This window comes from Tilletiaria anomala (genome assembly GCF_000711695.1).
Source record: "Tilletiaria anomala UBC 951 chromosome Unknown K437scaffold_97, whole genome shotgun sequence".
In the NCBI taxonomy this organism is placed as follows: domain Eukaryota; kingdom Fungi; phylum Basidiomycota; class Exobasidiomycetes; order Georgefischeriales; family Tilletiariaceae; genus Tilletiaria; species Tilletiaria anomala.
The window spans coordinates 1-25175 of NW_013546925.1; the positions used below are offsets into that span (position 1 = coordinate 1).

A 25175-nucleotide genomic window follows, 5' to 3' on the forward strand; every position below is an offset into this window, starting at 1 on the left:
GGTCGACTGCGGCTCCTTGGCTGCATCGGAAACACTGGGCCAGCTCGTCGAGTCAGCCAGCACGGCAGCTTCCTCCGTCTTTTTCTTTTTCGCCACCTTGCTCTTGCCTTTCGCACTTGTGCTTGTACTAGCAATGGTCGCGATGCCTGCAGCAGCGGCAGTCCCGGTCGTGCTGGAGGACGTAGAGGCAGCTGGCACAAGGTGCTGCGCTGCATATGACCCGTTCATCTTCGTCCAAGTCGTCTTTGGCGACGATGTGCTGCCGCTCTTCGCTAGCGATACGTTGGAGATCCCAGGCGTAGACACCATTGAAGGGGCATTCGAGGAGCTCGCGGCAGATTCTTCACCACTGTCCTGTCCCTGTCCTTGCCCATGTCCTGAGTCTTGACCTGCACCTGGCTCGGGCCGCAAGGTTACAGCGCTTCCAGCGGTTCCCGAGCCTCCGGTGGTGTTCCTGCGCGCGCGGTACACGTCGGTGCCGAGGCCGAGCGAACTTTCGTAGTTCACCAAGTTGGGCATGTTCTGCCCGCCATTGAGCATGTGAATCCTCCGCAACCACGCATCCTCTGGTTCATCGCCAGGCCCCGGTAGTGGATGGTAACTTCCATTCGCCGAGCGGGGCGAGTACGTCAACAGCGCCGGCAGATGCGAGTGCGGCGGTACCATAGGCAAGTTGAGCGTACTTCCAGCAGGCGAGGACGCTATCGACGTCGGACGCGTCTCTTTGTCAGAGGCAGCGGAGCCGGAGATGGGAGCACTTGATGCAATGGATGCAGCCGAGCGCGATGGGGACTGTGGAGTCACCGGATGCGAGGCAGCTATTCGTAGCCCACCTTGTACCCAGCCTGAAGCGTTTGTCGCCATCCTGTGCGATGGGAAAGTGCTGATGGGGTATGTGTTTGGCCCTGATAGAAGTGTAGGAGCGTCTCCTTGCTTAAGACTGGCGGTCCCCGATGAGTTCGTATTGACATCTGTACCCTGCTGGCTGGCGGCGGCAGCTCGGGCAGCCGAACCTTTCGAAGCAGCGTTCCCTGCAGCACTATCATGTAGTGCTGCTCTGGTAGTCTGCCCCTTGCCCAGCGCAGCTGGCCCACAGACGCTCCTCGCAGCGTCCGAGCCGGCAGTTGTATTCGTACCTTTTCCCTTTCCAAGCGTCCCATGTAAAGGTGTGGCAGTATTGCCTGGAGTGTTCGCAATAGCTCCAGTAGCTTGTGCATTTCCGACGGCAACAGGCGCCGCCTGCTCGCCGAGCTCGCTTGAGGTCGCTCCTGCAGGGGCCTGCCCCCGTTTGTCCATTTCCTCCTGCCTCTCCAACGCCGACGCTGGCTGCTGCACTGGCTTCCTCGCTTCTGTTTGCACCGGCGCTGGTGATTGGGAAGCCTGAGACGCAGAGACAGGAATCGAGGGAGAGGCAGATGAAGTAGCGGGAGCGCGCTGCGCCTGCTGGCGAGCGTTGAGCTTCTCCCGCTCCTTCTCCTCTGCCTGCTGTTTGCGCAGCTGCCAGACGTTCACCGGCGCCACTTTGGGCGGAGGCGTCAACGTGCTCACCGACACCGATCCTAACATTGAAACTGATATCGCTGACAAGGAGGAGGCGGAAGGCCCTGTGCTCTCTCTCGGCGATATCCCTGCGTTGCCTGATGCCGGCATCGCAGATAGAGGCGGCTTTGGTGAGCCGTTGGGAGCTGTCAAAGGTGATGAAGTCGGTGGCGAAACATTTGCATGCGTGCTCGCAGTGGGCAATGTGGCAGCAGCTCCCCCTGCGTACGCTATTGATGCAGTCTGAGGAGACGGCAGGGAACCGGAAGCTTGTGTCAGCGTGGATGATAACTGCGCTGCGCTCATTGATGGCGATGATGACGATGGTGCGGTATTTGGTACCCTTTGCGAGCCGTCCAATGTAATCCCAGATGCCGAAGCCTCTTTAATTTGCGGCTGCGGAGCTTGTGCTTGCGCTTGCCCTGACGGAGCCGTTGATGCTGCTAGGGACGACGCGATGCTCGTCCGTAGGGCAGGTATCGACTTTCGTCCGGTCCCAGTTGGCGTCCCTGGCCCACCGCGGCTCGCAGCACTCCCGCTGGCCCTATTTTCATCCCCCTCGTGATCTTCTCTCCCTCCTGCAGATCCGACTGCGGCTCTCCGCAAGCGCTCAGCATATGAGAGCTGCGGCTTGTCGCCACCGGCGGATGACCAAGCCGGCATCCTGGGGTGCTTGCCCTCCTCACGCCTCTGCGCCTTGCTTACGTTCCAGTTACCTAGCCACTGTGCTGCCTCCTGAGATATGCGTAGCCTGAATGTGTAGTATTTAAAGGGCAAAGGAGGCGCGAAAGGAGGGATTCAGTGGCGTGAGGTGGGAACACACAAGGGCTACGTGTTGGGTTCAGAGGCGACGAACGACGTTCGGCAAGTGGAGATGTCAGCGCCAGTTGACGAAAGCGGAAGCTCGTGTAAGGCCTTCTGCTGCGCTCACCCTCCTGAGGGACGTCCGTTCACGCTCGTCGATGAAGGTGCAGAACCCTGCCAATTAACTCCCTCAAGCAAAGGTCCCCAGCTCGTGTAATGAAATTGAATCTGCGTGAAGCCTGCAGAGGCACAGAGCTTTGGTTGTGAAGCGCGCGCTTGCCTCTCTCCCCCTTCCAAGCCAAATGCACCCCAACGCGTGACCAGCTGACTCGCCCGTCACTTGCTCCGCCTCGACTGCAACTGCTGATACTGGCGATGCTGCCGCAGATTATGGTGACGACAGAGAAAAGTTGCAGACGAGCGACCAAGGTGTTCCCCTTAATCCCTAAACAGAGAGAGAGGATGCGTGGTGGAGGGCACACACGCGTCTCTCGGCCATACGCCGGTGAAAGCCGGTCGATGCCTTTGTGCAGTCCAATCAGCATATGCGTACGGTCGACATTCGTCATGGACTCATTGTCCTCAGTCCAACATCGGCGGGCTACCGGCTGCCCAAGTGGCCTAACGCCAGCGGTGCTCGCGAGGGTTTCTCAAGCGCGAAGCGTGAGTCCGCGTTCGAGCGTCAAATGTACCTCGGTCACGCGCTGTGCGGTGTATTATTATTAGTCGTCCCAATCCCCAGCAGCAGTTGTATCGCAAGAGTAGGTGGGTGGTCGCAGCGCAGAGCCACTCAATTGAGTACGACAATGGCACAAGCTCCTGTAGTTCAGATGATCGTCTGTATCGGACGCAACCGATGATGCATTCTTGTTTGTGAATTTATAGTACGTGCTACACAATTTTCGTATGAGGGCCAGGACTTTTCGTTGGTTGAACATGCTATGCAGAGAGGATGATAGAGGTCGGTTTGCACAAAGCGGTCACGGGGACCTCAAAATGGGAGGAAAGGGGAGGGATGCTGCTGTGGTTGAACCTTTGGAGTAATGGAGAACAGAAAAAGAAGAAAAGCCCTAAGAGGATAAAAGAGAAAGGCCAAAGGGAGGCAAGTGCTTCTCTGAGGGGAAACTAGAGTGGAAGCGCCGAGGCTTAATGGCCAGCAGGGCGCTGAATTTTGCTGCTGTCCGGCACGCCCGGCAAGGGGAACCTTGTGGCAAACGCCTGGACGTCGCCCGCGAGCTGCTCGATCAGCTTGCGCCCTTCGCCTTCGCCCGTAGTGGCCTTGGCAACAAAATCCTTGAGCAGCTTGGAGCCGGCCTCCTTCTGCAGGACCTGCGAGATCTCGATGGCGCGGTGCAGGAACGTGGCGACCTGCTCCATGTCGGCGGGGCCCATCGAGCGTGACGTCAACGCGCTGGCGCCAATGCGCACACCGCCAGGGACCATGGCGGACGTGTCACCCGCGACGGCGTTCTTGTTGATGGTGATATGCGCCAGGTCACAGATCTTCTCAATTTTGCTGCCCGTCAGGCCGAGCGGGCGCAGGTCCCACAGAACGAGGTGGTTGGCGCTGCCCTCGGTCTGCAGCTTGTAGCCGTAACTGAGCAGTTTTGCGCCGAGTGCCTGGCTATTCTTGATCACCGCCGCGGCGTACTCCTTGAACTCTGGCGAGCTGACCTGGCGCAGCGCCGTCGCAATGCCGGCGATAGTGTTGTTGCTGCGCGAATGAAGAGAGGGCGGTCAGAACATCTGCGTATGCACGTCCGCAAAGCAGACAGATGACTCACTGAGGACCACCCTGGCAAGCGGGGAAAACGGCTGCGTTGATCTTCGCCTCGGCCTCCGGGTCCTTGTCCTTACGGAAGAAGATCATGCCGGCGCGAGGTCCTCGGAGCGTTTTGTGGGTGGTGGTGGTGACGACGTCGCAGAACTCGAACGGGTTGTTCTGGACCTTGGCCGCGACGAGGCCAGAGATGTGTGCAATGTCAGCCATGAGCAATGCGCTGTGCTGCTTGGCCGTCGCAGCGAGCTTGGCGTAATCCCAGTCGCGCGGGTAGGCCGATCCACCGCAGATGATCATGCGCGGCTTGAACAGGTTGGCGTTCGTCGCGAGGCGCTCGTAGTCAATGTAGCCCGTCTTGGGGTCGACCTGGTACGGGAAAGACTGGAAGTAGATCGACGATGCGGAGATCTTCTTCTTGGCCGTGTAGTAGCCGTGCGTCAGGTGACCGCCGTCCGGCAGGCCGAGACCCATGATGCGATCCTGCGGCTCGAGGAGCGCGGTGAAGGTGGCAAAGTTGGCCGTTGAGCCCGAGTAAGGCTGTACGTTGACGCCCCATACCTTGGGGTCCAAGTCAAACGCCTTGAGAGCGCGCTCGCGGCACAAGTTCTCGAGACGGTCAATGTGCTCGTTGCCACCGTAGTAGCGCGCGCCTGGGAGACCCTCAGAGTACTTGTTGGTTAGGATAGAGCCGTTGGCCTCCATGGTGGCCAGGGAGGTGAGGTTCTCCGAGGCGATCAGCTCGAGGCCGGAGAACTGGCGCCAGGTCTCATCTTCGATGATCTGGGCAACCTCCGGGTCCACCTCGGCAAGAGGCGCGTACAGGACCTTGTTCTGCGGCGCGATGGGAAGAATGGGTGAATGGAGATGCGTGTCAGCAGCCGTATCCATTATAAGCGAGCATGGCGCCAAGCGTTCCCGCTCACAAAGTCATTGGGAACGGGAATGGCCTGAGCAGACATGTTGGAAGCGGAGAATGCACGAGTTGCGACGATGGTGGATGGCCTGAACGCTGTTGCTGCTGCTGCTGCTGCTCTGCTGAAGGCGATGTTCCGTGTGGAAGTGAGAGTAAATGAGCGAGTCAACGCGGACCTGAGTGTGGTGTTCATCAATACGCGCGACCCTGGCTGTGCTTTGCGGAAGAAAGAGGAATGGTTGAATGGTGAGGGTGGATTAGATGAGTGAGGAGGAGAATGTGCAGATGCGAGACAAGGATGTGTTGAGCGAAGAAGGGCTTCTTGCTTTGGCTGAGAGAGGATCGGAGAAGGTGCATCGCACGAGCTGGTCGTCTCCCTCTTCTCTGCCGGGCGCGTGGAGTTTCGCGGCTGGGACTCTGACGGGGAGTAGGAGGGAGGGAAGACACGAGAATTGCTGACTCGCGCAATGGCGCAACTTACTGAACTCAAAGTCGAAACGGCTCGGAGACCGCTGCAGTGCTGGTCAAATGCATCCGCCACTTGCCCATTGCCACACATTACACGCCGGAAGCAAACATTTTTTTCCTTCCACTGTGCCAGCCACACACCTTCTTGGCTTTGAACGTTGCTGATGTAAGCCCTACTTTCCAACATGGGTCTGCTCAGCCCGTCGTCTCCCCTGATTGCCATCCATCGAGGCCGCCGCATTGAGGCCATCCTCATCGAAACCTCTGCTGTCCATCGATTACACCAGCAACAACGCCCGTCCATGCTCGTCACTGTTGCAGTGACGCACTACAGACACCATCGACCGTCCAACTTGTTGCATCTTGCGTGGTTTCATTTTATTTCCCTTTCCGATCCCGCAGTCTGGTGTTCTCCGCAGGAGAACGGCTGTCGGCGTGTTGCGCAGCGCCTGTATCGACTTGCACCTCCTCATCGGCGTATCCGACCTACATTCCTTACATTCCCATCCACCGTGTCTAGTCTGCTCATCACGCTTTGAGCGCTTGCAAGGACCTTTAGGATTGCTTGAATAGCTGCCAATTCATTCAATATGCCGAAAGCAGAGGCTGGCACGGCGAAGCATTTCGCCAACCAGCAGAAAGCCAAAGGGCTCACGCGTCTGCGCTTCTACTGCCAGGTCTGCGAGAAGCCATGTAGGGATGAGAACGGGTACAAGTGTCACATCGAGTCGGAGAGCCACATGCGGCGGCTGCAGGCGATTACCGGCAGCAAGGGCGAGCTGGCGGGCAAGGTGATCGACGGCTTTAGCCAGCAGTTCCAAGATGCGTTCGTCAGCCTGCTCAGCAGGCGCTACGGCACGCGCCGCATCAAGGCCAACACGGTGTACAATGAGTACATCCAAGAGCGCCATCACCTTCACATGAACGCCACGCGTTGGCTCTCCCTGACTGAGTTCTGCAAGCACCTCGGCCGCGAGGGCATCGTCAAGGTGGAGGAGGACGAGCAAATCCCCGGCACGTGGTTCCTCTCATGGGTCGACAACAGCCCCGGTGCGCTCGCAAGGCAAGATGCATTGATGAAGCTAGAGCGCGCCAAGCTTGACGATGAGAGCCGTCAGCGCCGCTTTCTCGAGGAGCAGATCCGCAAGGCGCACGAGGCAGCAGAGGGGAACAGCCAAGGGACCAGTGCTGCGGGAGCGGGGGCGGGTCCGCAAGAAAGCATGCTCATGAGAGACGAAAATGCCAAGCCGATCAAAATCGGCTTTGGCACCAAGCTCAAACCACCCAGTCCGCCAGATGACAAGGAACGCGATAACGCAGCCCCAGCGGTAGCAGCGAATGGCGATGCGAGCAGCAGTAGCAACCCTCTTTCGGCAAGCGCACTGGTCCTACCCTCGGCGGACGCACCCTCGGCACCAGGGTCAGGATTAGGGTTTAAGCTTGGCATGGGCCTTAGAGCAGCTAGCAAGTCCACTGCACCCGCAGCCGGATTCAATGCGTTGAAAGCCGCCTCTTCCAAGCATTCTGCGGCTGCGCCGCTGCCTACCAGCTTCGGTGCAAGCGCATCGGCGGGGGCGACATCTACTAAAGCGCCGCAGCGGGCATCGATCGTGGACCAAATCATCATGGACGAGATGGAGAAGAAAAGACGGAAGGAAGAACGAGAGCGAGAGCGGGACCGAGGGCAGCCGAAGCGCATGCGACTATGACGGAGGTTCATCTTCCTGTATCCTGATCCACCTCCTCTCGCTCTTGCCCCCTTTCCCTTTTTGGACCCGCGCATGTGCTGGGCCGCTTTTCTTGGGCTCCAACGGCGACGCAATAAGGACCCTGTGTGTATTTGTACAAAGTTGCATTCAAAGCATTCCATCTCACATCAGAGACTCGCGTTAGATCATGTCTTGTTGGGCCCGGTCGACATCGACCACGTGTACGAGTGCTCCATACGCTGTCTGTAGGACATTCCTCTTTGCTCAGGCGCTCATTTGACGCGTCGCATACAGCGAGTGCACTCGCATGGCGCACGGAGACGCTAGGACGCTGGCCTGCTACATGGCCTATAACCCAAGTGGCGCGAAACAAGTTGGCGCGGGGGCTTCATCGTGTATGAGTAGAAGAACTCCTGTGTCAGCTGTGACTTGCTCAAACTTTCTGCAACGCGGTTGTAGGAGACCTGTAGGCTCCTTCCTACATGGCCGTACTCTCCGCTGGCCAAACAGTCCAATGACTTGGTCCATCTCCAGCCTTTGAAATAGGAATGCCGGCGAAGGCAACTCTCCACCAACAATGATATAGGACTCCGACAGAACACAAGCAGGCCACGTGAGCGCTTCTTCCCATGTAGGTTGTGTCAACTTTTCCCTCCATCTCTTGACAACATCCACGGCCGGTTCTTGCCTATTTTGTTGAATGGGCCAAAATACGTTGACCCGTGGTGGCGGCGAACCCGACGTGCAGAACCATCAGAACAGTTTGTGCAATTGACATGCGCCTTGCAACGGCCAACTGGACAGTCAGAGGCGGACTCGAGGAGCTGCCCGGCTGGTCGTTGCATGACACACCTTTTTCGAAGTGGGTCGCCACCACCATGCTAAGAACAGAGCGTCATTTGTACATACCTCACCGGCTCCACCGCTTTCACAACAATGCGACGACGTTGGTATTCGCACGTGCCTGTCTATACATGCTCAACTTGGCAACTAGATTTATATGCTAGCTCCATGCCCTTGTCAGGTTTTATTGTGCATTCATGCATTCACGCATCGAATCAACTACATTTTTGGTCCGACAGCCGCACACATCAGACTGATGGCCAACCGAGAAACCTAAAAGCCTTCATTATTCGTATTTCGGGCTTTTATTGGCATTGACGGCATTTCATTTCTTCGGCTCCAAAGATAGTTGTTGTCTCATGCAATGTCTCCCAACCGCTACTCACGGGTGCACGCTTGCAATTATCCGCCACCCCCCAGCGTCATTTTCAATTTTCATGAAGCCGAAGAACCCCAAAGGGCTGTCTTTTGTCGATCCTCTCGACACTCCCCATGGGCCCGTTCGCCGAGAGGGAAAAGGGTTGGTGACGTCGCTGCTTCGACAAGCTGCCAAGCTTTGGGACGCTTCCTCTTACTCATGCAGAGCGCTGCAAGGTCCACGGTAGTCTACACATGACCGCACACGTCTGATGCAGACCGTGCCGCTAGTGCGGTTCGACAACCACTATGCTGCTGCCTTTCGCGGACGATAGGCGTACCATTTGCGAGTTGCGTGCTGCTGCCCGCATCTTTCTCTGTCTGCTGGCCAGTACAAGGTCTAGTTGCATCGTGTTTGAACACAGAGGTCATTCTTTCCAGGCTTGGGTCCTTCCGGCATCCGGCACATGTCTCATTTGTATTAGGTTATGCCTTGTGGGGTCCAGAAACTGTAAACGGCGGCGTCCTGCGGTGTTCAGAATCTCGATGAAAAATAAAGGGATCTAGTCCCCCCCCCCAATATCTTTCCTGAACATGACGTCCGAGTGTCATTCCATATATATATATCATCACTTGCCACTGCCACCACACTCTTTGCAACCCACTCCACTCTATAAACGAGGTTGCTCGGACATAATCCAATTGAGCTCAGGCAATCGTCTTTACGCAATACAATGTCATCAGCTAAGGTCGGAGACACCATCCCGGATGCGACCCTGCAAACCATCCCTTGGGACCCATCCCTCGAGGACGGCAAGGCGTGCGGGGCTCCAATGAAGGTGAACACACACAAGGAATGGAAGTAAGTTGCACAGCAGCGTTGCCCCCAATATCGTCTCTGCGGATACAAATGGTGCACAGTGCTGATGAGCCCTTTCTTTGAACGAATTTCTATTATAATACTTGGGCCTTCCACAAATCTCGCCCTCCAGAGGCAAGAAGATCGTCGTAGTCGCCGTTCCCGGTGCATTCACGCCCACTTGCCATGTGAAGCACCTGCCTGAGTTCGTGCAACGCGCTGGCGAGTTCAAGCAGAAGGGATACGAGGTCTACATCATTGCAGCAAACGATGTCGTGAGTAACTGTACATCGACCATCACCTGTTCGCTTCATCTGCTGATCTTGCACTCTCGCCACTTGTCTTGCGCTTTGCTACCTACTTTGTGCTCAGTTCGTCATGTGTATGTGTTCAAAGTAGCTTGCGAAGCCTACCGAAAGGGCGATGACTGATCCGCTTTGCTTCCCCTACGCAGCCGCCTGGGGTCGCACAGAAGGCGGGAAGGACGGCCTGCAATTCGCCTCCGACGTGAACCTCGACTTCTCAAGGGGACTCGGCGCGACCCTCGACCTGTCAGGCGCAGGGTTCGGCGAGCGCACAGCCCGCTATGCGCTCATCGCCAACGACCTCAAGATCACGTACTTTGCCGTCGAGGAGGGTTCGAGCGAGGTGAATGTGTCAAGCGCCTCCACGGTGCTTGGGAAACTGTGAGAGCATGAGGTTGAATACCACGCTCGTCGCCGTGGTGACGGCTGCAGCAAGTAAGCGGACCCAGGCTGGCCATGTACTATCGCGTCCTTGTAAACTTTGGGAGTTCAAGGCTTAATGCTGAATGCTGAATATCGAGTATTGTTCCCGAACTGTGCGCTTGAGCTTTCTGTGAAGGCGGCGCTTCGATGTCTCTCCTCTGTGGACTTCGCTCTGATACAGCGCCACCGGGCTAAAAAGAACTTCAAGGAAGAAAGGTCTTTGGATTGCCAGCTTGGCGTGCGTAATAAAGGCCGAAGAGGATGGCATGCGACTGGTGCAGCTTTGCACTCCTCAACACTTACGCACTAGTAGCGCCCCGCCAAGGGACGTCCGTGCTCATTTACTGCTTACTGCATGCAGCTTTCGAAGAGAACAAGTCAAGAACGCTCAATTCTATTTCTCAGTTTGCCACTTTTGATCTGGAGCTTCCGAGCTTCACTCTGCCTTGTTGAAGAGCTGGCTGACTGGCTCCCAAGTCCCATATGTAGCAGGGGTACGACGGTCAATAATATCCCATGTGTTATGCAGGGCACCATTCATGTATTCAATGCAGTGAGAATGTGGCTGCTTTGGTCCGAATGGGACCATCTTCCTCAGTCGGGTGCGCTGTGGCAGCGTCCAGCGAGGAGAAAGATGAGCCGTGGCAAATCCATCTTCACATGGGAAACGAGCATATTTTTGGCAGTCTCTCCGTTAAGTAGTTCTGGCTGGAGGGTGTCATGATAAAAGGTTGGGTCGATTTGCAAAACGAAGGCTATATATATACGTTTCATAAAGTTGCCCTTGAAGCGAGTAAAGGGATGAGCTCCATCCCCTCTACACATAGAATATAGAGCGGTCCGAGCGCCACGGGCGACTGCAAAGCGCTGTGGAGGTATACTGGAAGCTACAACATGCCACGCGCGATCATCGTCGGCGCAGGCGCCTACGGTGCATCGCTAGCTTACACGCTCATTAAAAGTGCAGACGACTGGAACATTCTCCTGCTCGACCGTGCGCCGTGTTCGCCGAGCGTCAGCTCTGCAAGCAAAGCAAACAGCCCCGATGTCCAGGACGCAGCGGAAAAGAGCTGCCTTGCGCCTGACGCCGCGTCCTTTGATATCAATAAAATCATCCGTTCGGACTACACCGATAAGAACTACCGCGACTTAGGCAAGGAAGCAATTCGCTTATGGCGCGACGAGCAAGGTATCTGGAAGCGCTTCTATCACGAAACTGGCGTCATCTTCCACAGCGGTCGTGGCAGCGATACCCTTTGTCATGGACCGGGTAAGGGAGGAGCTACCGAGAAAGACAGAGCGTATGTCCAGCTCGGAATTCGTGGAGCTCACGAAGCTGAGGAGAATGTATCGGACTCGGAGAAGCTACCCGCAAAAGCCTTCCATCTTCAGACCCCTGAAGAGGCATTATCAGTATTCCCAGAGTTGTGCAGGTCAAATATCGGCGAAGGCTTAAGCTCCATCGGCTCGCCATTGGCGCCGACAGCAGCTTCTGATGGCGGCCCTCGATGGAAGCAAGACGCCTACATCAACCCTCGAGGTGGTTGGGCAGAAGCTGCTGCAGCGACCCAATACACTTTGGCCCAGGCCATCTGCGAAGGAAATTCCAAGGGAGCGAGGGAACGCATTAAGGTCGTTGGCGATGCCCAGATCTCTGAGCTGGTTGTAGCATCAGACACTTCCTCTTCTCTCTCTACGAGAACGCGGGTGATTGGGGTCCAGACTACCAAAGGCGATCGTTTCGTGCTGAACGACGCTGAGATCAACGACGGTCAGAGCACGGTAGTGCTGTGCACGGGAAGCTGGACGCGGGATTTGCTCGAAGGCTTGCTCCCGGATCGAAGCGAAGCGTCATCAATCTCAAAGTGGCCGATGGCACCATCTGCACAGTGTGTCATCACCATCCAGCTGCCAAAAGAGATTGCGGGGAAGTACAAGGGATGCCCTGTCCTGCTTAACTTCAACACGTGAGCTTTCTCGCACTCTTCCCCCTTTGTCCTCAAGCCGACGAGCAGCGCTAACTAGCCTAACCTTTCAAAGCGGCTTTTACGTCTTTGAACCAAATCACGAAGGCATTATGAAAGCCGCCATCCACAGCATCGGTTACCAACATCCTCGTCCCGCCAACAATACTGTCTCAAACACGTCAGCACCAATCCTGCAACCAGCCTTCACTGCGGGCGAGCAGCCATCACAGTCTCACCCAGACCTCCGAATGAACGGCAACGCCGCCCCGTCGAACTTGGCAGCCGCTGGTCTGGACGCTGTCGCGGAAGAATATATTCCTGCCACCAAGCTGACCGAGATGCTGGATGAGCTAGCAGAAGTCTATCCCGAGGTCGCGGCGTACGCGAGGGATGCGATCGTCACTCAGAGCAAGGACAAAAGCACCAGCACAAAGATCGTCAAGACGCGCGTGTGCCATTACAGTGATACGGCCGACGAGAATTGGCTGATCGATCACGTACCCGGAACGGACGGGCTGATTGTCGCGAGCGGCGATTCGGGTCACGGATTCAAGGTGTGTTCATTGTGATCTTATGCCCGGATGCTCGTGATCCATGTGACCTTTACTGCTGACACGAAATCCTTTGACGCACACAGTTCCTTCCCATGATTGGCCGCTTAATTGCAGCACGCATGGGTGTCAGCTCGCCCGCCATTCCGCCTTTGAGCGAGCACCAAGCAAAAGTCTTTTCCTTCGAGCATCACTTCAGTCTCACGTCGCTTACGGACGTGGCCAAGACGGATTCCAACCGCTTCAAGCCGGCATCGCAGACCGTGGCGCGATAGCGTTCGGTTTTGGCACACTCCTTCCAGCGCCCTTTCGATAGGACCTAACCAAGGCCGATGACGTATACTATTAAAACGGTGCTGTTATTATAGAACTAGATTTCATGCTTGTTGGGTATCATTGCTTGCTGTTGATGCTGGTCGCATGTAAATGTTGTCGAAGCTGAAACGGCGGCGCGCTGAACGGGCGTGTGACAGCCTCTGCCTCATTCGAGGGGCTGTTGGACCTGTAGGGACACCCGAAAGTGAGGCAGGATGTCAGTGATGTGGTCCCCATACAAAGGAGGAAAGTTGTACATACACGCTGGCAAGGCCCTGGTGACCAAGAAGCGGTTCAGGAGCTGTGGACTTGGGCCTAACAAGGGTATTGGTGATGTAGGACTGCGCCGTAGAAGTCATGTCGGCACGATCTTTAATGTCGCCAGAGCAGCTGTACAGGTCACTCCAGAATTGCAGACGTGGAAGCGCGGCCTCCCTCCACGGCTGAGCATCGATGCTGTGAGGACGGTCGATACCTAGCTCAGATGGTGTGCCGTGTTGGTGCATTGCTAACAGCTCCGAAGGTACGTCCAGGTTGCCGGCTCGACCGCAAAAGACGTGACCGGGGTGGGTGATGGCATGCTGTGAGAGCAACAGTCGCACAAGCGTCGCGCGGCTCCCTTGGTACTCGAACAGCAACATGACTTGATCAAGGCGACGCTCAAGGACGTCCCACACATCGGTAGGGTCCGGCAGAATCTGCATCGCCTGCCACTTGCGGAGCGCACGCATGCGCTTGTCCAAGAAGATCTTATCATTGACGCTTGAAGCCGTTTGGCCGGCAAGCCCCAAGATCTTTAGGTCCTCCAGTAGAGGTTCTTCCACAGCGTGACTGTATGAATCCGCACCAAGCCACAATCGCCAAAGCTCCACCTTCTGCCGGTCTACCTTGCATGCCTTCAGCACGCGCACTACGCGTCTAAAATTGATCTCGACAAGCGCGTCCCGTGTCCAAGAGGTCTCATCCAAAGCCTGCGGCTGAACAGAACGCTCATGTACGATAACAGTGTCATCGCCGTCCTCAACCGCAGCCTCTAGCGCCTGGACGGGATTCCCGGAAGTGAGACTTTCGGGTAGTCCGGGATGAAGAGCCTGGCCCTTAGAGGCCGTTTTCCGCGTCTGTTTATGTTGGAAGCGACGCTCTCTGGTTCGAAGACTGGCGCCGGCGAAGGCAAGATCGTCATCCGCAAGCCGGCGCTTGACAAGCTTCCAGCTGATGAAGGGATTGCGCGCGTCAATCTCCTCCTGCACTGCAGGTAGATCGCCTTTCCTCAGGGACTTGGCCTTCTTCGGGTCGACGATCGCGGGGATCAAGCTCTTCAGCTCCCTGACAGTTCCAGTAAATTCTTTAGCGTGCCTTAAGCGTTTTCGGAGGTACTCAGACTCCTTAAATAAGTTGGGGTCCCCGTCGTGCACGTTTCCAGGACGCCTCCTGGGTAAGAAACCGCTACCGTGGCCCATTGCTGGAGCCCAAAAGACTTCATCATCCTCCGAGGTAGTGGAGCTGTCCATTCCCAGATCGTCTGATTCAGTATCGCTCTCCATCAATTCAGAGTTTTCAAGCGGATGGCGGACTGTTTTTTTGACGTCATCTGGCGTGGCGGCCTCCAATGCATGCGACTTTGTCGGCTCCTCAGCACTTGGGGTGGTGATGGCTTTGGTATGATGTTTCGCCAGCAAAGCTTTTCTCCGCCGCAACCTGATCCATCGTCTTCTGCGAACGAACATCCACGGGTCTGATGATCCTTGCCACTTTGCGCTACGCGCCAGGGCAGTTCTCTTCAGCGCCTCAAGGCCATCGTCTTCTCTTGTCTCTTCCTTCTGCTTTCTTTTCTCGGCGCGCGCCGCCTTTCTCTCCATATGACCCAAGGCGCGCTCTTTGCCTTTGAGCTTGACAAAGCCAATATTGGGCAGCATGTGCAGCGCGCGATAGTACTTGTGCCCAAAGTCGCGGCTGTACTGCCACCCCGCTTCGTCCGTGTCGCCTGACATGTCGATCATCCATTCGGAATGCACCCATTCCCATGACGGATCTGGCAGCTGCGCGTTCGCGACCGTGTAGGCAACATTGCGGCCGGTCGTGCCAGACGTCCACGGAGACGGGTCGCCAATGAAGAGGACTCTTGATGAGAATCGTGGCACGCCAAAGAAAAGGAGGCTGCAAAGCAATACCAATCAGGCCCGAGCCACGATCATGCTACCACATGGAACATGCAACTCACCCTCTTTGGTTCTCGTACAAAATGTCATACTCCATCTTCTCACCCAAGTCCTCCGGCGGAGCTTGCTGCAACGCCTTGCCGATCAGATTGTCCAGCGCCTTGTCGTGGTCCTCCGCCTGCGGCGTGCTGACTACGCTCGCTGCGTCCGTGTCGCGCTTCTTGCCACGGCTCAAGAAGCGAGCGGGGTTTCTGAGCACATTGCGCAGCGTGCTGGAGCGTCCGATGGAGGTCTGCGATGTGAGCGTGTTGTTCGTATTCCACCTCTGCAGGAAGTTTTCATAGCGCGAGCTTGCGTTCGTCTGCTGGCGCTCAAGCTCGAGGCCGCCTTCCGAAAACATGCTCGGCGATTGCCCACGCACGATACCGGAGCCTGCGCCCTGCATCACAGAGCCGATAGCATTCAGATCCGTGCGTGAGCTGTTGGAGCTTCCAGGCGTGGCGGTTGCGACCGGGTGGCCCTGTGTGAACATAAGCCCTGGCGCTTTGCTAGGAGCGGGCGAGCGTGTGTTGCTTCGCAGGACGATGTTTCCTATCTCTTCATAAGAGGCATTGTCCAGGGCGGCAGAGCCGTTGAGCAGTTTGCAAGGCGCGGGCGAATACCGCTCCATTGCGCGTCTGTTCCTGCTCTGCGCCGTAGCGTAATGCAAGCCTCTTGAGACGTGGAGTCCAACAGAGCTTGTGCGGAGATGTCCATGTCCTACTGAGGATGATGGTCGCGATAGCTCACCAGCAGCCATCGCCGCTTCGTCGGCCGAAGCTGCCATTGTCATAGCTTCGTCCGCTTCGCTTTCTGTGTCGCCCAACGCTTCCCCTCTGCGATACGAATGATCTCCGAGCAGTTGTGGGAGCCTACGCTTCTGCTTGCGCTTCGTCGAACCACGCCCATGCTGGAGGCTGATCTGTTTGACATCAACCTCGGACGAGATTTCGTCTTCCGAGGCCGAACCAGCCGAGTCGCCCGATCGTACCGCCCATCGATTCGCCGCAGTCCTCCCTTTTTCTTCTTCGCTCGAGCTCGTATCGCTCTCGGAGCTACGACTCTTGAACTCTGCTCGCAGCTGCGTCATCTGCAGCGGTCGGGTGGCGGAGACGGCTGCTGCCGACCCGCGCCTTGCGGGAGGCAGCAAAGCGTTTAGAAAGGGCTCGAACGCATGATGTGGACTGCTGGAGGACGGGGCTGCAAAGGGCATAGCAGCTGAGGCGGTTGCGGTCACGGCGGTAGGTAGGATGGGCTGAGCGACGGAGGCAGCAGCTGTGGCGCTCGAAGCGGAAATAGGCGCGATAACTGTGCTGTCTGTCCCAGAGCGCTTAGGGGGCATTCCTGCACCTCTGCTTGTTGCCTTGCGATCGTGGCGTTTGCGGTCGTGCCTGTGCACGCTGCTCCCGTTCTCCCGCTCCTCAGCCTTGGCAGTCCCAATCGTCGAGCCATTGACTGCGTGCGCATTTTTACAGACGGGGGTGCCACTGCGCGAGGGTAACGGGCTAGCAGCTGCACCCGGCGTAGTGGACGCGGCCTTGGCTGCGCCTTGGCCCAGGATGTTGACACCGGGTAGCGCGGCGATCTTCAGTTTGACTCCTTCGTACGCTTTGCCAAAGTCGATCAACTCGGAGGCTGAGTCTGAGTCTACCACCACTCAAGCGTGGATGCGGTGCAAGGAAACAGTAATCATCAGTATCCATATCTGGCTGGGCTACGTCGCGCATACAGCCTAATTCCAAGCATACGCTATCTTCATCGCCGCCGACCGGCTGTCTTCTTCCTTTTAAATTCCTCAACGACGCGCACTTACCCTTCTCCGCATGACCATTCTTCTTCTTAAGTCGATGCTTGATCAGGCTCTTGACTCTGAGGATTCGCTTGGCGTCATTCGCCTTGCGTATCTTGTCCAGGCGCGTGAGAGCCGCGCTGCAGTCCTCCGCCGCGCCGCGTCGCGGCAGGAGGTACATATATTCCATATCCGGAGACAGCGAGAGCGGAGAAAAGGGCCCGCTGCTGCTGCCGGCGGCGGCGGCTTCGGCTTCTGCGCGAGCACCAGACGGGGGGAAGCTGATCACTCGATACCGGCTGTCGCGCGACTGCTGCTGCGAGCCCGAGACGCCCATCGAAGGTTCATCGTGCATACGGTCATGCAGACCCCATTCGTGTCCAAGACCCGCTTCGCGCGTGAAGTCGACGTCGCGCACATCCTGCACTTTTCCGATCCATTCTGCGCCTCCTGCGCCAGGAACTGCGCCAGTGGCAGGGTCATGCTCGCTCTCGGACAACGGCTCGTCGTGCTCGGTTGTGTCGCGCAGGTGCGAGCCGCGGCGCAATGCCGGCAGCGGTGGAACGCGCGCATGGCCTTGATAGCTGTTGTTGGGATGGTAGTCTATCGCTGCTGCTCCATCTGCCGCGGCTAAAGAGACCGTAGGCACGTTCCCTGGCGACCAGGGTGGGAGGTGCCCATGGTCACGTGCAGGATTGGCCGCCGCAAAGGTGCCGGCGGTGCCCAACCTGAACCCTCCGGAGCTGGTGAAAGGGCTATTTCTTCCGCCGCTGCCTGCTGCTGCCGCTCCTCCTGCAGGTATCGGCGTGCTCTGCTGCGACGTCGAGCCTGAAGCAGAAGCAAAAGTGCTCATGCTCAAGTCGTTCCCGAACGGCGAGAGCTCCAGCAGAGAGCCCGTGCCAGCCAAACTGCCCGAATGGGACGTGGCATTGGACGAGGCGGGGGCCATGGCGGTGGAACCTGGTATGATACGCGGTGAGGCGCCCAGGCGTGGCGACGGCCCTCGGCTAGTGGCGTTGCTGCTAACAGATCCAGCGACAAGGACACCACGGACCGAGGACGCCGAAGAGGAAGAAAGGCGCGCAGAGCTCGGCGCAGACAGGGGCCGCGGCGGTGGGACGATGGGTGCGGCGAGGTCGAGCGTGTCAATGTTGACGACGGGCGTGGTGATGACGGATCTGCTCAAGCTGCCGTTACATGAGGAAGACGTGCGCATTGGCGGTTGGGGATGGCGCGTTGAGGCCGTGTGCGATGGGCCTGGGAGAATGTCCTGCGAGGTGGAAGGACGGCAGGAGGGTGGTCTCGAGCTTGGCGGCGTCGCTTGCGCTGCCCGGCCATTGTTCCTGGAATGATACATCGAGTCACCAGCTCCCTCTCGCCCTTCCTGCCGCTGTGCGTCCACGTCTTCGTCATCAGCGGAGATTGGGGAGCCGACGAAAGGCAGGCCAGTCCAGGAGAAGCTTTTCTCGAGCGATGCAAGTGGATTGTGTACTTCTGCTCGCCCTCGTGATCGTGCTTGAGCAGCGAATGGCGGGACCTTGAGAATCGAGCCAGGTGCTGCGCCGCCTTCTCCACCCTCTGCTGGGGGTGTTGACGAAGAGGGGGGCAGCATGTTGAAGGGTGGGGTGCGTTCAAATGCAACCCATTGGCTGCTCAAACAGAGTGACAGACATATGCTGCCTGGGTGTTCACTGCTGGGAGGCGCAAGTGCAACAATCACGATGCCTTCTTGTCGGAAAGCGTGGCATGGCTGACGTCCGGTTGTAGACAGCGCCTGTACTCGACTCGGCTGTTGGCCGCTCTAGGCTGGAGTGTGGAAAGGGCAACGTGCCTACGGCAAACGATGAGCCGTGTCCCTGCCTAATGTACAGCCGACAGGAGATGGTAATCGAAAGCACTGGTCCATCTGTCACGGGCAGTGTCCACCTCGCAACCTATGCTGGGCGCATGACAATGACGATGACCAGTCAGCCTTTGTCTTTTGGCGTCATCAAGCTGTCGCAGGGAGTGTATGATCGACGCTGGGACGAGCACAGTTCCAAGTAGAAAGCAACCCACCTTGAGCCCTTCGTGCCCTTGGAGAAGTGGCACCTCATCGAGACTAGGGGGTCAGAAAGGGGTTCTTTTCACCTTTTTCTGTTCAAAAAAGAATCAAATGATTCCGATTGGCTGTGGGGCGGAGCCGGCTTCACGCGCGATCGGCCCATTACGTAATGTTTGACCATGGACCGGCTACCCGTTACCCCACGTCGGCTGATGCACGTGGGGAAGCGAAGGCGACGATCTTCGCTCCTTCCTATAGAAGGGTGGAGGTTCGCCACTCACATTCGGCTGCAGAAAATTATTTAAAAGGAACCGCTACTTCCATCCTGTCGCCCATTTCTGAAGCATTTCTTATTGCCTACCTGCAAAAACTTCGTTTCCGCCGAGCTGCTCTCAGTTCTTCGCACAATGGCAAAGCGTTTCGTCTTCACTGTGGGCCTGCTCGCCGCCGCCACAACCAGCACCGTCGCCAGCAATGCAGTCGGTCCTGCGCCTGTGCTGTATGTCGACCTCGCCCGAGAGGCCTCACTGCCTGTCCCATTCACAGGGCGCGACATCTTCGTGCCTTACGTACCCGCCTCGATCGCCAACGTGAGCGTCGGAGCGTCCAGGAATCAGCACGACGCCCTGGCCGCCACGCCGCACTTCCAGATCCGCAATGCCAAGCTGGCACGCACGATTCTGACACCAGATGCGCGCATGGTGCAGCTCGTCTATGAGCCCGGCTACGCCTTCGCGCACGAGGCCGTCACCTACTTCCCCAACACAGATTCTCTCTACTTTTGCTCCGATGCAGGCGGCCGGCTTGGCCGCTCCAACGCTTCGACCAACAACGTCGAGTTCCAGATCCGCAATATAACCGACGTCGCGGCACGCGCGGCGAGCGGCCAGCCAACGTCGTTTGCGCAGGACGTCGAGGAGGTCAAGATTGACTCGGACAGCGTACAGATGATCAATGGCGGTATGCCGTACGGCTCGGACCACGTCTTGCTCGCCACCTCCGGTCGAGGAGACACGCTGCCCGGTGGGTTAGCACTCGTGCCACGCGCCAACTCGACCAACCCGACGATCCTCCTCAACAATGCCTACGGGCGCCAGTTTAACTCGCCCAACGATGTCGGCGTCCACCCGATCAGCGGCCAGATCTTCTTCACTGACGCTCTATACGGCGCTGTACAAGGATTCGTGAGTAGCGATCTCCAGTAGAGGTTTAAACGAACCAGGTTCGACTCTTCTGACATTTTTCTGGCTCGCATGTGCCTACAGCGGCCAAACCTCTCCATGCCACTGATGACGTGGGCCTATGACCCGTTGAGCGGCAACCTTAAAGCTCTCGACGACACGGTCACCGTGCCTAACGGACTCGTTATCTCTCCGGACGGCAAGACGGTATACATCACTGACACCAGCCCTGTGGGATTCCCTCCAAACCCGAAAGCCAGCAACAGAGCTTCCATCATTGCGTTCGACGTCACATCCGAAAGCGTCCCTGGCTCCTCAACGGAGCACATCACCGCGCACTCGCTTGTCAACCGCCGACTCTTTGCGTGGCCGGAAACAGGCTTCTGCGACGGCATCACGGTAGACACGAACGGCAATGTCTACTGCGGCACGCAGGACGGCATCGAGGTGTGGAGTCCGCAAGGGCTGAGCATCATGAAGATGTTCCTTCCCAATGACGGTGCGGTCGACCTCGCCTTTGCAGGGCACGGCCGGATCGCCGTCAGTGCGCAGGAGCGCATCTGGCTCATCGAAGGCCTTGCAGTCGGAGGGCCAGACTTCACTGCGCTGCCGCCGAAAGGCAAAAAGTTTGAGTCAGCGTGAATTGGAGTGCTAGGAACGGCTCCATCTCCGCGAACAGTACCTCTGCAGGGGCCAGCACAGGAAACAGCACCACGGTTGTCATCGCCGCGGAGCAGATCTTCCAGGGTTTTCTCTAAGCTCCCACGAAGCATCGCTCGTCGCTTGCAACACCACCTTGCCTCCTGGCTTGACCGCGAGGACCATCCTAGCGTGGTGCTGTAGCTAGAACTCACCAGGCATGTTTAGAATGTCATCCGCTCGACCGTGCAGTGTTTCGAGACTTGCAGGGCGATAGAAACAGTCGCTCCCGTAGAAGGACGAGGCGCGAAGAACGGTGAATGGCGAATGATGATGATACACATATGTGTTTTGAGGTGCAGAATTGTGGCGTACGCGTTGGCGATGGAATTCCAATGCAGATGATCATCGTCGCTTTTGCTATTGCAATTGCTGCCGATTCGATAGCCATAAATTGCCACCAAAATTGGTGCACCTAGACATACATACATGGCATACAAACATACAAACAGACATTCGCATATGTAGAGGATCTTCATCTTCGTTGCGCTATGCCACCTTGACTTCTGGCCCTAAGCCCCAAGCGCACGTCTCGTCGACATTAAATATCGAGCAACTTCGCAAGATGAACGCCTCATGTACCGATCTCGAGGTTTGTACGACCAGCCCCACGGCCGGCTTCGATCAAGCGCTACTGGCAGGCCTCACTGATCATCTTCCCGCGACTATGTGGGAATCGCTGCCCAGCATGCTGTTTTCCTCCGTTCTGAATTCAATGAGTCTGTAGCTTACCTACCTACATGATGTGCACCACGCTCTCCGAATCTTCGATTCAAAAATCCTAGACCTGGCTTGGATGGGGAATGGAAGACGGTGTACATCACTCTTTACGCATCTGAGGCTGTACACGACAGCAATGCGAATGCGTCTGAGGTTGGCCAAACCCCTCTCTCCAGCAGGCACGGGCGATGGGAAAAGCAGCAGCGGCGATAAGAAGGTGATCATCGCCGGCCTGTCAGGTCATACTCTCAGGAAACACCTTTATATCAACCTTCTATGGTGCGACCCGTCCCTTCGCGGGAACCGGTATCGGCAGGGCTCTCATGCTCAAAGCAGAGACGTTCGCAAAGTCAAAGGGGCTGCGACAAAATACTCGTCGACACAGGCAGCTGGCAGGCGCCAGGATTCTATGAGATGCTCGGTTATAGTGAGATTTATCGCACCCAAGGCTGCTTCGGCAAGCCCGAACTAGACAGGGTCTATTATCGCAAAGTAATTCTCGAGAATGAACTCTAGACGTTCGATACGTCATGGATAACCACCAAAGACAATAATTATGCTACACATGTCTCACGAGTCTCCCTTGCTATCGAGGCGAATATGGTCACCACTGCCAGCTACTATCGGCCCCGGTGCTGGGCTTCCCGTTAGTGGCAATGGCCGTGGATGTGGACCGTGAGAGCGACGAAGCCGATCCACCCGACTTGATGGTACCATTCGAGCTGGTGCTGAGCCGCTTCTCGTCCTTTGATCCCAGCCCCGGTGACGGTGAAAGCCTCGCCGAGTCTGGTGGTGGTGGTGGCGATGCGGCAAATGTCGGACTGCTCGCCTTGGATCGGAACCAGTCCGTTCCCAGACCCCGCAGCGCGGTCCGCTCCCTCTCGTTGGCCTCGTCTAGGTGGATGCGCCGCGGCATTGAACCGTCGTGGGCGCTGTCGTCCAGCACGATCCCACCTTCTATCCGCGGTCGCTCGCGCTCCGCCATGCCCCCTTCGTCAATCGTCACAATGCTCTCCAATCCCTTCTCCGCTTTCGCCAACAACGTCGAAGCTCCTTCTCGCGCCTCCTTGAGGCGCTGAGACCAGGTCCCCCAGCCACCAGCGGCATTTGCACCGCCATCGCCTGCGTTTCCTCCCGCTTCTCCCATTGCAACACTGCCGAATGACACGACATTGAAGCCTGGAAAGGCGCCGAACACTGAGGTGCGCTTTGACTGCGCCGAACGGCTAGAACTCAAGCTCGCCGTCCGCGGTACCGATCCGCCAACGCCTTGCAAAAGCGAGCGGGTGCTCGTATCCTTTGCGGGAAGCTTCGGCAATGACTTTGTGTCCGCCGCTTTCTTGCCCCCAATGGCCATCGAAGCTTCGTCTTCTTCTGCCTCGGAAAGACTCTCGAGGCCAGTTCGGGAGTCCTTCATTGGCAAATCAGGCACAGGTCCTTCATCTGTTGCGGCTGACGACACTGATATTGCTGCTTCAGAAACATCGATCCCAGTGGACGTGGAGAACCGAGGATCCGGCGTAGGCGCCGCGAGAGCGACCTCGAAGAAGTTGCTAATCTTCCCGCTCCACCCTTTAATCGTCTCTGCCGCTGCTGCCTGCATAGCAGCGAGCTCAGACGTTTCCGATGCGACGCTTGTGTTGCCACTCGTGACGGACGAAAGGGATGAGATAGATATTCCCGCGCCGGTGCCGCTGTTGGCGTGACAAGCGTGGAGGGGCATTGCAGCGAAAGAGGTACGACCTGCAGCCTTCTGCAGCGGCTGATCGATCAAGCCTTCCGTCGCGATCGTGTTCGCGACAGACCTTTGCCATGCGTCACGCAGCGCCTTCAGCTCTGCTTCTTCCCGGCCGAGCTCTGTTGATCGCCCAGAAGCTCAGGTCAGCGCGAGCCCCTGTTAGTTCGCATGCCAGTGGCGTATGACACTAACCCTCTTTTAAGTCTAAGCATCGCTGCTCTTTGGCGGCAATAGCGCTCAGCAAGTTTTTGCTCCTGGCCATGGCGGCCTCCACTTCCTCCCTCGGACCCGTGCCTCCCAGCCCAATCGACGGTTTGCCTGCACCACCACGCGTTGGCGAATCCAGCAATGACATGCGCGTAGTAAGTACAGACGCCGGTAGCCCATTCTCGAGCGTCGGCGTCAATGCGCCCGTGCCTGCTCCGCCAGAATGGGACGCGGACCCGATGCTTGACATCAATCCGTGTGGGAAACGCGAAGGCGAGGTCGCGCTGGAAGCGGAAGAGATCGAGGGCGAATGACGAATTCTTCGTGCACCTGGAGCTCCATAGTTGAAGTACGAAACGTCGCTCGAGGCGGAAGCATCGGCTGCGTAGCCGTTCGTCTCTGGTGTTACCGAGCCGGGGGTGTCTAGCCCTGACATCTCAGCTCCTGCCCCTGCTGGACTTTGAAAGCTCGCAAAGCGCCCGCCCACGGATCCCATAGCTGGTGAACTGGTCCCGCTGGAAATGTACCCGATCGACATGCGCTTGCCTCTCCGCAGCGGGATTGTCTTGCTGCCTGACACGCTGGCCATAGCGGCCTCTTGTTCTGAAGCAGATGCACGCGGCGAACCGTGTACACCGCCTACGGAGCTTGCGGAAGGCCTCCGATTGAATTTCGTGCCGAGGTCGGAAAGAAGACTGGTGCGCATCGCATCTCTCCGTGTTGCCCATTGCGCATGCGTTCCAGAACGTGGTGATCCGCTGAGCAGCGACCCTGTTGTTGGCAACATGGTGCGATCTCGAGGCGGCGAGTTGAAGGCATCTCCAATGACTGCTTGGGGCCGAGGCGAAGTGTGCAGCACGTCTTTCGCCGGAAGAGCTGGTGCAGTGTCTTCCGCCTCCTCGATCGCATCAGTTGCCGCATCTTCCTGATTTGCTTGCGCCATCTGGACATGAAGCTTTTCCAAAGCCCCTTGTCCTCGTAATTGTGGGCTGCCTTGCATCTCCTTTGCCTCCTCAGCTCCTCCGTCCTCGTCCACTGCCACATTTGCGCTTAGCGCTCGGTCCCGGAATGTTGTAAGGTTGTCTTCACGAAGTTTGATCCCCTCTACTTCATTGACGGATGAGCTGTCCGAGTCCGGAGACGGTTGTAGTTCCGGCACGATTGCAAGGCTCGAATCATCTGCAGTTGCCGGCGTCCTATCCTCAGTAGCAGCTTCGCCATCGGCGACTCCCGGCCTATCTGGTGCCTGTAGTGTGCTCGTAGAAGCAGGCGTAGTAGACAGTACATTGTCTGGCGGATCCTCCTTTCCTGGCGGTCGTGCCAAAATGGCACTGCCACGCTTCTGTACTTTCACTGAGATGGACGAGTGCTTTCGGTGATGCCCTCGACGACCTGCGGCCGAAGGTCGAGCCTGCAAGTCATTGGGGGCGGCAGAGGTTGAGCCGCTCTCCGACGACGCATTGGCGTCTGATGGCGTGTCCGCTTGCATCCTTTGGCATAGATCAAGTCGGCCCTTTCCGTATACCCCTGTCCCCACGCCGTTTCCCGCCCTGCTCCTCAAGACTCAAGACTATTCGGATCAGGGCACCCAGCCCAAGCGGATAGATATGCGTTGGCGGGCGTCTCGATCGTCGCAAAGGTCGCTTCCGGCTGGGCCAGTCTGGTTCGACGATTCACGCCGCAGTCTCGGTCGCTTCTATCCGACTCTTCAATGTGAGCACAGGTGCCTCGAGCGGATAGGGACGACTCGCATCGGACAGGTTACG

At 57.4% G+C, this 25175-nt stretch overlaps 8 protein-coding genes across 8 annotated transcripts; 4 read left to right on the forward strand and 4 right to left on the reverse strand.

Annotated features, from left to right (window-relative positions):
- On the reverse strand, positions 1–2294 carry K437DRAFT_193303 (uncharacterized protein; the record flags this gene model as incomplete). Its single annotated transcript, XM_013385763.1, has 1 exon — positions 1–2294. A coding segment is annotated over exon 1 (2202 nt), but the record flags the coding sequence as incomplete, so codon positions are not given.
- An 882-nt stretch (positions 2295–3176) lies between these two features.
- K437DRAFT_258814 (glycine hydroxymethyltransferase) lies at positions 3177–5278 on the reverse strand. The gene is made up of 3 exons (XM_013385764.1): positions 5047–5278; positions 4128–4954; positions 3177–4057 (listed from the first exon to the last, which is right to left on the reverse strand). Exons 1-3 carry the CDS (start codon positions 5080–5082, stop codon positions 3490–3492), a joined length of 1431 nt encoding a protein of 476 aa, XP_013241218.1. The 5' UTR covers positions 5083–5278; the 3' UTR covers positions 3177–3489.
- A 514-nt stretch (positions 5279–5792) lies between these two features.
- Positions 5793–7379, forward strand: K437DRAFT_258815 (uncharacterized protein). The gene has a single exon (XM_013385765.1). The coding sequence runs from the start codon at positions 6095–6097 to the stop codon at positions 7211–7213; it is 1119 nt and encodes a 372-aa protein (XP_013241219.1). The 5' UTR covers positions 5793–6094; the 3' UTR covers positions 7214–7379.
- A 1720-nt stretch (positions 7380–9099) lies between these two features.
- K437DRAFT_258817 (Redoxin) lies at positions 9100–10098 on the forward strand. The gene is made up of 4 exons (XM_013385766.1): positions 9100–9275; positions 9406–9547; positions 9645–9654; positions 9727–10098. Exons 1-4 carry the CDS (start codon positions 9148–9150, stop codon positions 9960–9962), a joined length of 516 nt encoding a protein of 171 aa, XP_013241220.1. The 5' UTR covers positions 9100–9147; the 3' UTR covers positions 9963–10098.
- A 667-nt stretch (positions 10099–10765) lies between these two features.
- K437DRAFT_258821 (FAD dependent oxidoreductase) lies at positions 10766–12905 on the forward strand. Its single transcript, XM_013385767.1, has 3 exons — positions 10766–11967; positions 12041–12521; positions 12605–12905. Exons 1-3 carry the CDS (start codon positions 10895–10897, stop codon positions 12791–12793), a joined length of 1743 nt encoding a protein of 580 aa, XP_013241221.1. The 5' UTR covers positions 10766–10894; the 3' UTR covers positions 12794–12905.
- A 6-nt stretch (positions 12906–12911) lies between these two features.
- K437DRAFT_264405 (uncharacterized protein) lies at positions 12912–17769 on the reverse strand (the record flags this gene model as incomplete). Its single annotated transcript, XM_013385768.1, has 4 exons — positions 12912–13020; positions 13095–14990; positions 15055–16678; positions 16845–17769. The coding sequence occupies 4 exons, from the start codon at positions 17767–17769 to the stop codon at positions 12912–12914; spliced, it is 4554 nt and encodes a 1517-aa protein (XP_013241222.1).
- A 1419-nt stretch (positions 17770–19188) lies between these two features.
- Positions 19189–20953, forward strand: K437DRAFT_258823 (calcium-dependent phosphotriesterase). Its single transcript, XM_013385769.1, has 2 exons — positions 19189–20048; positions 20130–20953. The coding sequence occupies exons 1-2, from the start codon at positions 19272–19274 to the stop codon at positions 20685–20687; spliced, it is 1335 nt and encodes a 444-aa protein (XP_013241223.1). The 5' UTR covers positions 19189–19271; the 3' UTR covers positions 20688–20953.
- Positions 20954–21982: 1029 nt separating this feature from the next.
- On the reverse strand, positions 21983–25154 carry K437DRAFT_295959 (uncharacterized protein). Its single transcript, XM_013385770.1, has 2 exons — positions 23395–25154; positions 21983–23321 (listed from the first exon to the last, which is right to left on the reverse strand). Exons 1-2 carry the CDS (start codon positions 24896–24898, stop codon positions 22069–22071), a joined length of 2757 nt encoding a protein of 918 aa, XP_013241224.1. The 5' UTR covers positions 24899–25154; the 3' UTR covers positions 21983–22068.
- Between the last annotated feature and the right edge of the window lie 21 nt (positions 25155–25175).